Raw genomic sequence first — 16,302 nt, 5'->3', positions numbered from 1 at the left:
GGGACGCGATTGCGGATGCACGGGGGGCGGGCGGGGCCGGGGCGGCCTGTGAGGCCCCGCCGGGCGGGCTGGCCCAGCCCCTCAGGCCCCCCCGGTTCCAGGCCCGCCTGGCATAACAACCCGCATCCTCCCGCAGGAAGTGTCAGGCAGTGACAGGAGCGGTTTCCTCAGGGAAGGGAAACAACTGCGTGCCAGCCTTCGCGGATTGGAAAACGTGTAAATTCCTCCTGTGTTCCGTCTCAGGCAGCGCAGAATACTTTAATTATTTCACCATCTTTCCTTTTGGTCCTGCCCTCTCCTGCCATCCCATCTGTGAAAGGCTGCTCAGGGTTCCCGTAGCGCTCTGTGCCCAGTGACCAGGCCCAGTGAAAAACCTGCGCTTGCCCCTCTGACAACAGAGCAGCAACCTTACACTTAAAGCCTGGACAAATATACCTTGGTCCTGGGAATGTCCTGTTTGCTCTCTAGTCTCTTGGTGAACTTTCCTGCATTCTTGATGACTGGTTAGTGCTGCTCTCTGTTGGGCATTTCCTCCTGGCTTTGAAAGGTAATAGTGAGATGAACTGAAATTACCTGCCTTTTACCTAGATTGAGAGTAGGAGTGGAAACTGCTTTGCTGTACACAGAAAGAAACATACAGCTTCTTTCAGGGATAATCATCCATAAAATTCTCCCCACTGGAACTCTGGTTTTAGAATGAGCATTTTTATTATAAGAAAATTGTGGCTTTAAAATAGACACTCCCCACCCTATTCTCACTTAGAACAGCTGTCTCTCTCACAGTGATTAAGGTTTGTAATTTAAAAGGCCGCTGGGAAGGTTTTTGTTTATAATTAAGCTCTGTTTTTTGGTCTGTTTTGCTGTACCGTGTGGGGGGCTATGGGATTTTGCCATTGCTTTTTACTCTCTTCCAGAACGACCTTAGTGCTTTATTTTGTTTGAAACTGAATTTCCTCTGATGAAATTCCAGCAATGGTGTGACTCTGGGTTATTGCTTTTGTTATGTGTGGAGAATGTGAGCTCAAATTTGTTGTATTTGTTGCACTGGCACAGCTACATTTTCCATTTTTCCTGGCAGGATCAAGGCCAGTGCAAGGTGTTCCCTCAGCAGTGCTGGCCATGCAGCCTCTATGGGCCACACACCTGCCAAGGGGCTATGCCAACCAGGTACCAGAACGAATAGATGTTCAAGCAGTGTATGCTGAACTGCAGTGTTAACAATCCTTGATTTTCCTCACCTGTAACCTGAGGACTGAGTCACTCCTTTGGCAAACAACTGCAGCACTTTAAGGGTTTATTGTCTATTGCCACTCTGATAAAAGGTGCAATCAGGTTGCAGGGGAGAGAGAGCAGGATCTTGGAGTGATCCTCAGTCACTTCACTGAAGTTCTTTTATGGTCAAATGACTGGATGCAGCAGCTTGAGGGAGACTACTGAAGCTCAAGCTGAAGAGGCTGAGGGCTACTCCAGTCCTCTTCTAACTTTGCTGATAAATTGGGAACCTCTGCCAGAGGGGATGTGGCAAATAGGTATGAGGAGTTAAATAACTCAGTAAACTCTATAGCTGTTTGCCCTGTATCTATATCTTTAGTGCTAATTCATGTTATCTGCTGCCTTGTCTGTTACCTGTAGACTACTAATCAATTGCTGAAACTGCTTCTGCCTTAAAGATCTTGAAGTACCACCTGGAACTGTAGAAAAAGGAGGGAAATATGAGGAAGGTCTGAGAAATTATAATTTCTGAGAATGGAGGGCAGTCATTCTTTTGCAGCCATTCTGTCATACTTTGCCTAGGTAGGAAGGCTTTTGGTAGGACTTTTCAAAGATGCAATGAAAGTTGCAGAGGTTTAAGACAGGTGAAATTTGCCATGCAAGTGCCTGGAGCCTTGCATTTTGTGTCTCTGATGATTGATTGGAGAATTTCTTTGAGTGTGAAGTATGATAGTAGCATCATCTTCGCACAAAATGGCTTGAGCAGTTGCACCTCTTTATCCTCAGAATGTGAGGCCTTTTTGGTTAGGTAGCTTTTCTACTTGCACTATTGAGTTGCCAATTTAAAATTAATAAACAAAACAACAAACCTAACACAAATCTCTGATGGGAACTGAAAAAATGAAAGGCATGCTGGAAGACTGCTGTTCTGGCACACTAAGTGTAGATGCCTGTACCATTATGGAACACCATGCCCTGGGGGTATATGGTTAAGGTGGGCAACTTGCTAGTGGTTGTAAAAAAGTTAAAAGAGAGCGAATTCTGTGAGTTATGATGAAATGCCTTATTTGATACCTGCTTGAGCTCCTCTAACGTTAGGAGGGAAAGGTAAGATTCACTGATGAGAGGAGCAGTAGTGGATCATTTTAACAGGCCCTTAGGCACAAGCTTAGTTGTGCAGGATGTGTAGACTTCTGAAGAAGACTCAAAATATTCTTTGTTCTTGCTTCAAAGCAATGGTATTTCAGACTTTCATGTCCCTGGTCACCTTATCTCTGCTTGTTTTTGTTATGGCTGATCAAATCAACCCTAGATTCTATAAACCTGCAGAGTTCATATGCTTAAAATGTGCTAGACAGTTTGGAGTTATGTTTTTTCTAGAGATGTCAAACTTGTAATTAGAATTCTGTTATTGATATAGTGATTGACATTCAGCTCTTGTTAAGTGCATAATGTATATAAAAGTGGAAGTGTCTGTTACACAGCGCAGAAGGAGGCGGGTGGACTAACAATTTTCCAACCAGAGTTGCAATTTAAGAGTTAGTAATTGGTATGCTCTTCACTTTGCTCATGTACACATTTCAGAAGCCATGGTGACTGCTGTGGTGAAATTACTTGTGATTTTGTGGAAATAACACTTTACTTTCAGGTAGTTAAGTACTGTTGTGCCTAGAGTTTGTGCTTTTTATTGTAAGTCAAATATTGTTGTGTGAATACATCTTGTAATTAATCAGTCCAGTCTAAGCACAGAGTTTTACAGTGATGTTTATGTCAGTATTTAGTTTTTGGTGGGTGTTCATCAGAAACTTACCTCTTGGGAGTTACTGTTGCAAAGCCCACAATGATGCGTTAGTGAGAGAAAAGTATGAATTGTATAGACAGTGCTGTTGCTGGTTCATATTGTGCTCCTTCTCTTTTTAGATCTGCTCAGGTCCCTCAAATCAGTGTGGGTCAATGTCCCCTTTAGAGTGAGAATTACAGTACTTCGGAATATTTAGGAAACAATCCACTGATATGTAATTTAAGGGCTTAATGTAGGTGTGTAATTCCCCCAAGTCCTTCTATAGGTTGTGATAAGAAGCACAAATAAGGCTCTTTTTCTTTCCATGACTGTCTGGGTACCACATGCAGATTATACCTGTATGGTATCTGAAGTGAGGGGGAAAGGGTGGCATACTTTGCAGCTCTACAAAGTTGGAAGGACCTGACAGCACCTGACAAGCTCCCTTGTCACTGCTGACATCACTGGGAAGGATGAGAATAATCTTCCCTGGTTTGCAGGTGCAGCATGTGATGTTTTGGTTTACTTGGAGCTGTGCAGGAAGCCTAGGGTATCTAGGAAACTTGGATATGTGTGTCATGCAGTTAAACTTCAAAATGATCCTTCAACCTGGTTATAAATGTGTAAGAAGGAGTGGAGAGAGAACATTATGGGAAAATAGCAGTATTTCAGAGCCTGCCTTTAGTAGATGGAGAAAATAAAATATGGATTATTGGGCTACATTACCATGTTCTGCTGAATTGCTGATGTTGAACTTGGGAAAATATGTATAGAAAATATTTGTCATTTTTTGAGATGGAATGCTAGATCCTCTGCAAGTTAAATTCTAGTAACTGAAGCAAAGTAGGTGCTGAGGCCTGCTTTAAAATAAACATTTTGTGAAATTCAAGGTTCCTTGTCTTTCCTGGGTCTTGAATTTCAGTTGACCTCTGCAAAGGAGTTGCAGAACTGCAATAATTAATTTAGCTGAATTCCTTAATGTTTTTTAATCTAAATAATGCTTACACATAGGATATAGCTTTCCCCATTAAAAAGAGAAGCTGCTTTTATTGACAGCTGAAATGATAAAGTACTATAATGTTGCAGAATAGAAAACAGAAAAATTACACAACTTAATGGATTTCCTTTATTTTAAGTTATTGTATAATTAACATTATTTAGAAAGTCTACAAATAAGATAAATGTTTTATATAAATCAAAAACAAAGGCATCTAATTAGCTAATGGAGTTTTTTGTTTTCTAATCACAGAAATCACTGTACATATTATCTCGAAGTATGTTGGATTGTATTAACCCTAACATTTACAGCAAGAATTGTCAGAATATTTAGTATTTCATTAGTTTCTTTGTGACATTTACTTAACACATTTAATTATTGCAATCATACATTCCGTTTCATGTCAGAGCTTGAAAAATACATTATCAAGTCTTGTCATGCAGAGTTGATATCCTTATATAAGTAATGTTTTTGTTTGCCAGTTAATTAGAAGCATTTGAATTAATATAAATTAGCAGAACTATTTAGGTAAAAGCAACTGCTGTAGGCATAGGTCTTAATTTGGCAGTATTATAATTGCACATCATCAGAGGTATTTTACTTGCATTACATCAGTTTATAACTTTGACCTGATGGATACCAAACAGGTTTTTTCTCTCTCCCAAGTTAATGCATTTGATTATAATCCTCCTGTGTTGTATCTACTGGCAACTACGACAGTGCAGTTAGAAAGAAGTACTTGTTTATAAGTGTCATGCTTTTTGTATTACAGCAGTTGACTTTGGCTTTCTAGAATAAATATCAAAAGCATTTTCAATAACTGATTAAATTAGTGGAATTTCTTCCTTGTGTGTTCAAAATATTTACTTTTTCATGTGACCTAGGTAGGTTTCCCTTCTTTTGGATGTACTGGAGTGTAACATCAGTACGGGCTACTTACATTTCTCTTGTCTAATTCTTCACTGTTGTTTTGGATTTCGAAGACTTTTTCTGTCAATTAAGTTTTAGATTTGTATTACTTATGTGTGTCTTCAATAAATCACTGCCATTAAAAATGTTGAAATCAAGTAAGGGATATTCTAGGCACTGGTGTTTTTTTTCTAAGAATAGAAAGTCAGTACATTTTTGTGGTTGCCCCTGACCATTAAGGTTGGAGGAAGGTTCTTGGAGAGAATTTCTAGCCAAGCCATATACAGGTAATCAGACACTACGCCTTTCCTTGCCACCGGGAGGCTCCTGTTTAGACAGAGAGAAAAATAAAGTTAACATGATGAAGACAGGGATAGCCCTGATAAGATGCATCTCACTAAGTATTAAGTAGAAAACATTGACTATTCATTTACAACTCTGAATGTTCTTAATTAGACTACATGATTTTTTTAATCTTACAAAGCTACTATTAGACCTTAGTCTTGTGAACTCCTGCTCACCTGGTTAGTGTCATTAACATGGCTGGTTGTACTGGACACAGACTGCCTGTGATTGTAACCTTAAACTGGTGAAGAAGCATTTTCAGGGTCATAAAACCCACACATAAAATTTTTTAAAGGATAAAAATACAATACATGCACAGTTTCACAGTCTATCAGTTTATTTTCTGATCTGGAAATATTGTGAGATGGGAGTTTTAAAGTATGGGTCAATTTATGGTAAACATGCCCTGATCACCCCCTTTTCGGAGACTGAATGAATAGAGCTAAAGGAGTTTATCTGGGCATCACAAATACTAAGCAGTTTATTGGAGCTGTGTATAAAAAGTGTTTCTCTAACTGAAAATTGATTCTGAAAATTCCTTTTTAAACAAATGATTTTATTGGTGGCATATTTTCTTTATGCAGTTGCATCATCCTTAATCAGTTTTACCAAGTTCCAAGTAGGTCATGGCCAACAACTCCATTTCTTATGTGCAAACCAAAACAATGCTTTCTTTAACTTTGTTAATTAGTTATGGGAAAATAAAGGAAAATGTGTGTTTTCTGCAGTTGAGTAAGCCGGTGTAACACTTAACATGTACATCTGGATGTAAAGATTACATTTTTTGACACTTGTTCATGTGTAGAGGTTTGTTTTAAGCTCTACAAGAAGAAATAATGAAGAAATACTAGGAAACATTCATGTTCAGTGTCATCCCAGAGAACCATTAGTCCGGATGCAAATCTTTCAAAAGGTACTTAAAAGATTATTTTTGCCCACAGTGAATTAACACAAGTGTTTCTCTTGTACTAGTCCGGAATCCCTTTACACGTTAGATTATTCTCCAAGTTAGAACCAAAGTCTTGCAACTCACAGGACAATGAGGTTAGCTGCCCTCGAGTGCTCCTGTAGGAGTTCGTTCAGACGGACTTGGCGGTAACTCTGATTAAAACAAAACAGGGGAAAAGAAAAAAACCAAACAGTTAAGTCAGTGATCCTCATTTCTGGTGCCTTATGGACTTTCACCTGTTGCCAGCACGTTTTCTGCTGTTGCTTTGTTGGCATTGAAATCCAGGTCTGCTCAGTGGTCCAGAATGCTAGAGATGCCAAGATATGAAGCTAAACCATGTTTCTTGATTAGTGTAGTTATGTGGGGGCCAGAGGTGTTCACCAATGAGTAAGGTTTCCTGAGGATGGGGATTATTTTTGTACTGAGATGGTACCAGAGCTAGCTCTGGCATAGTTTTTAAGTATTTCTTTGGCTATCAAGTATAGGAGCTATGCGGAGAATTTTGTGCTATTGTTTGGTGGCAATTAATATGTTAATTAATCTGTTTTGTAAGTGTCCAGCTGCCGTGCTGGTAGGGCTGAACATCAGGGTGTAAATGAGCACCTTGCCAGAAATTCACCTCTGAAACAAAAGATAAAGAGTCTGGAGTGAGACCGAGCTGCTTTATGCATTGTGCATTTGCATGGGTTTGTACAAATTGCATGAATGACTGTTACTGGGGGAGTCAGCCAGGATTACTTTATGGTCAGGCTCAGGCCCTCAACATTTTTATAACTTAAGTCATAGGGAGCAACAGAATAGAACAGGTTTGTGTACAGGGAGCTTGCAGCATGGGAAGTAGATGTATGTTAAATTATTCTTTCTTTTCCTGGAGAAGGTAAAAAGCTGGTTTTTCTTCATTCAGACCTTAAATTTTACTTCTCTACAGAACTTTTGCTTTTTTTTTGTACATGTTATATAGGTAGGAATCCTAATAATTTAGCTGGTTGCTCTCAGGAGAGTCGTCTCAAAACATAACCCTTTATCTGTGCTGCCAGTTTTTTCTCTGTTGGATTTTAAATGTGATCTAATGTCCTCCATAAAACTCCCAGAACTGCCTTACTTCTGAAGATAAGGGGCATGTCTTTCCAGGTGTGTATGCCAAAGTTTTGTTGCTGTTCTTATTTTATAGAGAGATTTGGCATTTTTGTGTTGCAGGTTGCTTTAAACCTATGGGTTTTTTCCCTTGTTCCTTAGTGACCTAGATAAGACCAAGCTTAATCATGTTGGGTTTTTTTCCCTGTTGTATCCTCACTGTCTCTGCACACCAAGTGTGTATATCTGGAATTATATTCCTGTTTGTTTGCTTGTTTGTTTTGGTTTTTTTTAATACAGAGATATTCTAAGGGCTCTGATTGCCAAGTTTTGTTGATTTATGCTAAGAGTACTTCAAAAGTTTTGTGCCCAGAGCTGACTGCCATAACTTTATGGTGTTCATCATGTCTCTGGAAAGGGTAATACAGTGAGCAGTCAGTCTGCTTCCCAGCTGCTGCAGTTGGTAGTGTACAGTGTTCTCTTAAATCACCATTGATTTCAGCTTATGTTAATATGTCAGGCTGTGACCTCTAGCAGCTCTGAGCTCAGACTCACAATCCTTGCAGTGCTGAGGAAGTTACCAGCACCATAAAGTGGAGATAACTAAACTCTCAGTGCTTTCAGGTTAGTCCAACAGGAGCCATAAATAAAATTGCTAGATGAATTTTCTGACAGTTACAGGAGAACTTGACTCTTACAGGTGGAGGAGTCTGCAGTATCCTTTTGGCACTGGCCTGATGAAGCCTCGCAGCTCATTGCTAAAAAGGTGTGTTCCAACAAATAAAGAGCAGCTTGGGCTCTAATTCACCCAGTAAATCAGCCAACATCAGCCTTTGAGAGCCTCTGAGCTGCTGGAGAGCTCCTGCATTCTAGGTAGGTTTAGTCTTCACTCTGCTAGTGAAGTAAGAATCCGTGTTAAATCTTGTCTTTGGAAAAATTCCTAGAGCCAGTTGTAGTGTCTGGATTCAGTTCTAAATATTTCAAAGAGGTGAATGTTTGGAACTGCACTCTTAAAGAGGTTCAAGCTCCAAAACAGTGGAGCCATTTAATAAACCTCCCCGCAGAGATTTCTAGCTCAGGCTCAGCACAGTACTGTGTGGCTTCTGGTTCAGAGGTGGTTTTCATATGGCTGGCTCTGATGTGGGCAGAGCTGCTCATCAGCCTGGAAAATACTCTGTAAACATGCCAAGGTCTTACAGAGTGCTGAATAAGGCAACCGTAACACTCGTCTGCAGTGGTTGCAATATAAATCCAATTAGTAAATATCAAACACAGGTTTGCACATGCTATGTTTCTAATTCTGTATCTGGTGTTTCACATTTTCTTACTAATCGCTTGAAACATCTGGAGTGTAAAAAATGGTACAGATGAGAAAGGGTAGGTAAGGTTTTACCTTCTCCTTGAATGCTTCCAACTCTGCATCTGTAATTTTCCATGGAGTCTCTCGCTTTAATTTCTCAGCAGTTGTTATATCTTTGCAGCTTTCATGGAGCCGATAGGGTTCAATCATCTCTTCAAAGAATTTCCAGCTGAAAGAGGAATTACAGGGAGGCCTAGCTGCAGCATATGAACTCTCTAACTTACTTCACAGACACTGTATTGCAGGCCCCACTATCATTGTAGCTAAAAAACATTAAAAATCTGTGTTCTTTGCTGTATTGTGCCTCAAGTTATATCTGTGCCACTTCAATAAGTTTGAGTTATTTGAAGATAATTAAAAGGTTGTTTGAGGATAATTAAACACTGCATTTGGTTTATTAAGTTGCAGGGATTAACCTGAGATTGCACTTGAACTTAGAGGAAAGGCTTTAAGTGCAGAGGAGGAGCCCTTTGACTATGAAATAGCTCTACACCTATCAAGAGGGGAGGGAAGAACAGGGTGGAAGAGAGCATAGCAAGGTGAGATAATTTTCAGAGGATGTTTAAGACCAGGAGCAATATTATGAATTGAGTTAAGATTCAGTTGTACTCTGAGCAACCTGCTATACATTTTTGTCTACATAAAGCAGAAGAAATAGGTGATTTCTGTAGATACATGTTTTAGAAAGCAGGGACTTTAGGTTATTTTTCTAACAAATACAGCTGGAGGTGGAGCTTCTTGAGCACTGTTTCCCAACTGCCTAATCTTTGCCTAAGAGTTAGTTCTAACTAACTTAATTAATTCTATAGATGAGTTAGTTTCTAAAAAATCATTGAACCTTCATTATGTTTGAGTAATAGGAAAGTATTACAATATTGAGATACGAGAAGTGTGATTATGTTTGTCCATAAAAACATTAAGTTTATGAATTCATGGTAAAACCCAGAAGGCTGAGTTGGCAGAGATGGTGAGCTACAAGAGAACTGTGACTGACTGACTAATATGATGAAGGGAAGTCTATTGCAACCTAAACAGATATGAAAAGTCACCGTAAAATGCCTGTTAAAATTAGTGGCTGATAAGTATGGTTTCTAATTAGACTTTATTAAAATTAAGCCTTATTACAACATTAAGAAAAAGGGTGCCTTTAGTTTTTACCCTTTGAGTTTTTTAAAAGGCTGTTTTCTTTTTCCTGCTCTAGGTACTTAGCAAATGATTGTGATAAAGTGACTGTTATTCTTTGTGGTGTGTTTTGGGTTTTTTTAATGCTCAACATAAAAGGAACAAGCTCCTGATAAATGCCAGCTGCTAAATAATGGATTTTGCTAATGTTTCTTACCTCTCTTTGTTGGGCTTTATATTGATATCACAAATGATATTAATATCAGCAAATTTTATTCTGAATTTGCTTAGAAGTGAAGCCATCCTGAAAACAAAGGAGAGAACATTTTACCACTGTATTTCTGATTGCTTTGCATCAAAGAGCACACTTAAATGAGTTAAGATATCAAACAGTTGTCTCATTATCTTTAACTATTTGACAAATTACTTTAAATGCTTTAGTGTTTCAGTTTCCAGTTACAGAACTGGATAGATGTGGTTGCTTTAGTGTAATTTGTTTAACTCATGATCAATGAAAATTGTAAAAAATTGAAACGAATAGCAGAGGGAAGAGTGTTTACAGAAAGAAGTGGTATTTTAAGTATTTGCAAAAGCTTGAATTATAAAGGAAAAATACTAAAAATACAGTAGGACAGAATTATCCAATACTTAGAGAAGGCTTCCGTTGTTCTGTTATTATCAGAATTCTATGCATGGAGTATGTACGACACTGATAGTCTCTGTGTTGGTGAAAATTTCGTCCAGAAGGTTGATGTGTCATACTTAAAGAATCTTTCTCATTTATGAATTTCTGTTGGTCTCCTCACCTGTTGTCTTTACATATTTGTATAAAAAAAATTGGTTTGATTTTCTGACCCAGTTGGCAGCAGGGATAGTTTATAACTCTGTGTTTGTGCTGAGGTTAGAACAGTTTACTTAGGTCAGTTTTGCTCTTGGTTGAAGCAGGGTTGGGAGCTTGCATCTTCTTCCCCCTAACCTCATTTTTTTTAAATGTAAACTTTAGAATTTGCAAAGGTCAGGAAGTTCCTAAGTGCAAATCATGATAGAAATATGTATTTGCTTGTGAGCTGAGAATTTACTACTTTTTATTATATAAGAACAGCATACTGCGTAGATAAATCTTGATGTCCCTTGGGCAACCCTTGTTCTGAACACCAAAAAGAGCAAAGTCTTAGCTTTTGTGGTATGGATTTAATATTTGGGGAATTGCTTGTTAGCAAAAGTCCTGATAAATTTATTTTCTAATTTGGAAATACAACAGATTAAATTGTACTTGGATTTTGCTTTAATAGATCAGCCTAGTGAATGGAATAGCCACCTGGCCTTTGGATTTGTCTCTCTGAAGGCTTCTGAGTGTGGTTGAATATGCTGTTGAGGAAGACTAGTGTGTACATAGAAGTATGTACACATAATGTTTTATTGGAGACAAACTAGGTCCTTGTCAACTGTACTGGCCATGCTGTTGACTCTGGCTTTTGTAGGATAAGCAGTGTATACAGGTGACAGAACTCCTCTGTGAAGATCTGTCATGTCCTGACAAATCCCATTTGATGTCAAAACCTCCTGCATCCTCTCAATGAAATCCGGTGACCTGACTGTCTAGATCCAGGAGCTAGGTGTGGTCCTGAACAACCAAGCTTGGGCAGACTCTGGAGAGGGAGCAGAGAACATTTCCCTGCAGGTCCTTGTACAGGTCTCAGGCTATTTTTTACCCAATGATAAGAATAGTTTGTACAAACACTTGTGAATCACTTCTACAGAAGTATGTTAACTTTAAGATAATCCTTACAGCTGACAGAACCACAGTGGGGTAAAGTTTGCTTTATGTGAAAGCAAAAGCTTAAGGAAGCATCCCTGTGGCAGCTGTCTTTCCAAGGCACAGTGATCCTAGTGATGCTGGCTAAATTCTACCTCCTGTCCTTGCAACCATTTTGCTTTTCATTGGAGTTTTGGTTGGTTATTTTGTTTTTAACTCCCTACATGGTGCTGCTGCTCTTTGTTAAGCAGTTCCAGGCCTCCATCCCAGATTGGCCTGCTTTCCATGGTGAAATGGCTGTGCCCTGAGTGTGTAAAGTTCCTTGGAAGGAAAGGTCCTACATACTGACATAATGAAAATAAGTTTATAATAGTACCTTTCATTTGCTTGAAGGCAAATAGTGTTTCTGAAATCTAGTCTTTTTTACAAAAGCTAAATAAAATTAGATTTAAAATTTATTAACTTATTCTGTTACATTTTACCATGATTAATCACATTTATGTGAGCTATCTGTCTATGGTATTTGCATATGAGATGCTTCATGTGCAGTTTCACTTACTGTTAACTGGACTATCATGTAAATCCTATAGAAGTAATTATATTCTCATTACAGACTTCAGAATGCTCTTCTTGGAGAAGGGAATATGAGCTATTAATGGTAAAAATTGCTGGATGTGAGTTTCTTTTGGCAATCATTTACAGTGGCTCATTTACACTGAGCCTTGAGGGCTGTGCCATAAGCTCAATACCTTTCTATCAAGTATGTAATTTATTTTTTTTTTTTTTGCTGCCCACTGTACAATAAACCAGTTGGGCTTAGAAATTCCCAGCTTTCTGCTGTATCTGCACTATGTTCAGCATCACTTCAAACGCTTTAGACAGTGCGACAAATATAGTAATACTTACACTAGTTTTTCTTCTTCAATCCTATTGACTTTACCTCCAGTAAAGATCCTTAATTTGCAATTTTTCCACTTCTTCCTGATAGTTAGAATGTAAGGAATTAGGATTGTTAGACCTGGAAGAACATATAAAATTGCAGGAAGATCAAGTTAGTGCATTGTGTGGTAACAATTCCATCCTTCACTTAGGCAGTGTTGGAGATAAGTTAATCTTAAAGCATTTAAGCCAGACAGAGAATTGACTATGTAATCTTAAGAGAAAATAGTTTTGTGCAGGTTCTCAAGTCTGTTTTTATAGTTGGTAACACAGAAATCTCTCTCTCTGCTGTTCTTGAATTCCATACCTCCATCATCGAACAGCCACCAAATGTCAATTGTTCCTTTCCCTTGCTTCTTTTTAAATTGACTGCTGGCTTCTAGCAGCTTCTGATTGAATTCACCCACATGCATTGACTGCATTGTGTTAATGGTGCTCTCTGCAATGAGAAAGAAAAAATGTGGAAGACTTGTAGAAGGGTTTCTGACAAGTGAGACAGTAAGTAGTTTTATACAGCCAAGTGGGGAGAAAGCTTCAGGAAAATGAGCAGTTTCTGACATAATTTTTGTAGTTTAAATCTAAATATGTATGAAAATCAAAGCTTGTGTAATACGTTTTCACTAGATTATAATATCTTGAAGAGGGTTATCTGATTATTTGTTTTCTGGAGCTTTTTAGTTAACCTAAACTGGAGCTTTAGTTAACCACTGGGGCCTTTAAAAGCAATTTGGAAACAACTGATAGATTTCAGAAGTAAATGGCATAATTTTGCATCATTTACAAGCTCAGACACAAGAGGTCCATGGAATGCACTGTGATGTTGGACAAAGAAAGCTAACAGGGTAAAGTGAGAGGATAGGAGAAGCTAAAACTGGAAGGCAGAGAACAGAAGCATACATGGCAACTTCCTTATGCTTGAGAGAGTTGTTAATTGAAAATAAACTTTGATGCAGGCTGTTTGCTTAGCTGGCTTTAAAAGGTATTCAGGCTTGCCTTCTCTCATGCCATCTTTTGAAGCCTGTGTCTTTATCACTGTTTCTCTTACAATGATTTCAAAAAGATGGCGTCAGAGCAGTTTTCTAAATGGGTAGACAGGCTGCTTTAGGTTCTGCAAGGTTCTGAAAATGCTTTGTTTGATTTACCCTGTATTTCTAGAGTGTGGACAGGATAGTTCTAAAGCATTTATTGGCTTTTCTCTACAGTTCTAGCATCTGTGCTGGAAGATGCAATGTCTCTGGAGAGGATGTATGTATAAGCAAAACTAGAGAGGCAGGGATATTTATTAACATCATCTATCTCATCTATAGAGCCGAAGTGTGTAATATGTGTTTCCTTTGTGCTGTTCGGGACTAAATCAAAAAGGGTAGTTGAAAAAGGGGTGCACATTCTTGTGATATTTGTTATAAAAATACATTCTGCTGAAGCCTGCAAAATGAACTGAAGTCTGCCAAGTAAAGAAAAATGACATTTTATGTTTTCAGTGTGTAGATCATCTTGATACCAGTGGGAGTTGCATTCACAGCCAGATGTAATAGTCTCTGTAGGTGAAAACTCTGAAAATACTTGTCTGTGTACAAGTGTGGCTTCAGGTGGGTCATTATCATTACAGCCTAGCAGTTGTGAAATGAGACTTTTGATTCTGTTTTTTTGTATCATTTTACTACATCTGAAATGGAATTTTTGTCATCTATACTTGTAAGTTATATGTTAATTAGTTACTTGACAGCATGCTGTACATATACTTCCAGTACTTTTACCACCTTCGTTTGTGCATTTTTATGAAATTATGCTTAGAATATAGAGCAGTAGTGCTATTTTTACCTGCTTTTCAGATGGGTACTGGGTTTGTGTTTGTATTTTGAGTAAAGTGAGGTTGCTTGGTGCCTATTACTGTGGTTATGTTCATGTTTTCTTTAGAGAAGAGAAAAAAGGGCCCCTTGTTTAAAATTTGAAAACACCCTATTAAAAACCCAACCACAAAAAAACCAAAACCAGCTTGCTCTGTATTCTTCAAACGGTAGTGACCATTTGCTATATTTTGACAAATAAAATGCAACACAAGCTGAGCTGAGAAGCACATCTAGCTAATTAGGGGAGGGGGTTAAATTTGTGTCGTGCAAAGTACCCTGTCTTGCTAGAGGGTGTTCACTCTGTTCTGCATTGCAAGGTTGTGGCCACTAAGACAGGTTTGCACAGGGTAGGTCCTGTTCCAGGGGCTTCTTCATGGTTCCGGAGTTTTTGCCTTGGAATCGAAGTTCAGTTTATATATTAGTGAAAATGTGATGCATTGAAGGGTCAGGGAGAAGTTGTCATTTTGGAACTTACCCTTTTTTGTTTCATGTTTTGAGATATTGAGTGTGGTGGCTTTTCTGAAGAGTCCACAGATGCCCCTTTTTCCTTCTTCAAAATCATTTTCTTTAATGGTAGCTTCTAGTGCCAATCTTTCTTGCTCCAGCTTCTCTAATTCCTCTGTATATTGAGAAAGTAAGGGAACTAGTAACACATTACTTTCAATTTTAAGTTAAATCACTTATTGAAATAATGGCGGTGATGTAATTGCTGTTGTGGTACTTAGTACACAATGTCCAACTACTGGGAGGAAAAACTTTAAAATGCTTTATCCTTGCAAACCAATAGGGAGGAGGAGCTTGAATTCATCTTTGGAAGTTCTAACTTAAGGTGCCCACACCTACAGCAGTGGTGTGTACTAAAGTGCTACTCAGCTGCTCTCACATTTCCTCTTCCAGATCAAATTCAGTGTTACTGTATTTTATGGTCACATGAGACACTATTGAGTTATGTTTGTGGATTTGTTTGGTTTCTTTCCCCAAGAATTTAAAAAACATATTTGGAAAGCTGACTTCCTGATGTGAGAAAGCTGAGGTGTCGTGAGTTCTAGCCATTGGGTCCCCAGAAAGGTTACATAGATTTGGACAGTGAGATTCTCAGAAATATATAAGGACCCTGAGCATGTGATCAGTTTCTATGCTGAAATGTCTTCAAGGTTTTATTTTTTTCAGCATTTGCTGCAAAGGTGTAAGATTTCATTAACCAATTCTATAAATTCAGTAATACAAAATAACAATTTCATCTTGACAATATTGAACTTTTGCTGAGAAAAAAAGTACCACATGTTATCATGGAAAATGTTAATATGACCCAGGCATTTGCCTGCAGAAGGTTTTTTTTTCATAGGGAAAACTTTTGTTTGAGTAACACATGGACCAAAAGTGAGGTAAATTAATTGAAAATGTGTTGTTTAAAAAACCCCAACAAAACAAAACCAAAAAAGCCAAACCCTGGCTAGCTAGACATTATTAGCTCTGTTGGTACTCTCAATTGCCAACAGAAAAGAATATAATTTCTTTTGGATCCATGAAAGCCATGTGCTTCTAATTATTAGATGTGATGATAGTCATGCAAAGTTGGTATTTGCTCTAATTTCACTGGTGTTCTAATGACTGTATCTTCCGAGCTGTTTCTGACTTATATCAAGCAACGAAACAGGCAGATCTCTTCTGGGTATCAACCGGGGGGAGAAAACCAGCATTATTAGTGTGAAGGACCAGGTATTTCCTTACACGAACATGAAATGTCCTTTGAGTCAGCCGACAAAACTGACTTAAAACGGCGTCTCCATATGGCAGGAAACCCCCTCTGTGTGTATGGGGGGGGGAGCAGCTGCTGCAGGGGAGGAGCCGTCGCCAGAAGCAGGGGCAGGACTAGGTCCCGCCTGATTGGCTGAAAAGCCCGGAAATGCAAAACTGGCGCCGAAGAACCCCATGAGAGAGGCAGCGCGACACGCCCCTCTCTCTCTCTCTCTCGCTCTCTCCTCGTGTGTGCGAGGCGGTCGTCTACA

The 16,302-nt window shown here is 38.7% G+C and overlaps 1 protein-coding gene across 2 annotated transcripts in view; it reads right to left on the bottom strand.

Moving 5' to 3' along the window:
- Positions 1–4,777: 4,777 nt before the first annotated feature.
- SLC12A1 (solute carrier family 12 (sodium/potassium/chloride transporter), member 1) overlaps positions 4,778–16,302 on the bottom strand; it is a 46,591-nt gene continuing 35,066 nt past the window's right edge. For both annotated transcript variants that reach the window (XM_009994452.1, XM_009994453.1), the window contains exons 20-26: positions 14,769–14,912; positions 12,751–12,882; positions 12,411–12,522; positions 9,966–10,052; positions 8,660–8,795; positions 6,277–6,344; positions 4,778–5,225 (exon numbers count right to left, since the gene is read on the bottom strand). In XM_009994452.1, the coding sequence (XP_009992754.1) occupies positions 5,090–5,225; positions 6,277–6,344; positions 8,660–8,795; positions 9,966–10,052; positions 12,411–12,522; positions 12,751–12,882; positions 14,769–14,912 (815 nt within the window). In that variant the 3' untranslated portion in view covers positions 4,778–5,089. The remainder of the gene's footprint in view (positions 5,226–6,276; positions 6,345–8,659; positions 8,796–9,965; positions 10,053–12,410; positions 12,523–12,750; positions 12,883–14,768; positions 14,913–16,302) is intronic.

Source organism: Chaetura pelagica, unplaced genomic scaffold (assembly GCF_000747805.2).
Source record: "Chaetura pelagica isolate M959 unplaced genomic scaffold, ChaPel_1.0 scaffold222, whole genome shotgun sequence".
In the NCBI taxonomy this organism is placed as follows: domain Eukaryota; kingdom Metazoa; phylum Chordata; class Aves; order Apodiformes; family Apodidae; genus Chaetura; species Chaetura pelagica.
This window is presented reverse-complemented; position numbering and strand designations above follow the sequence as displayed.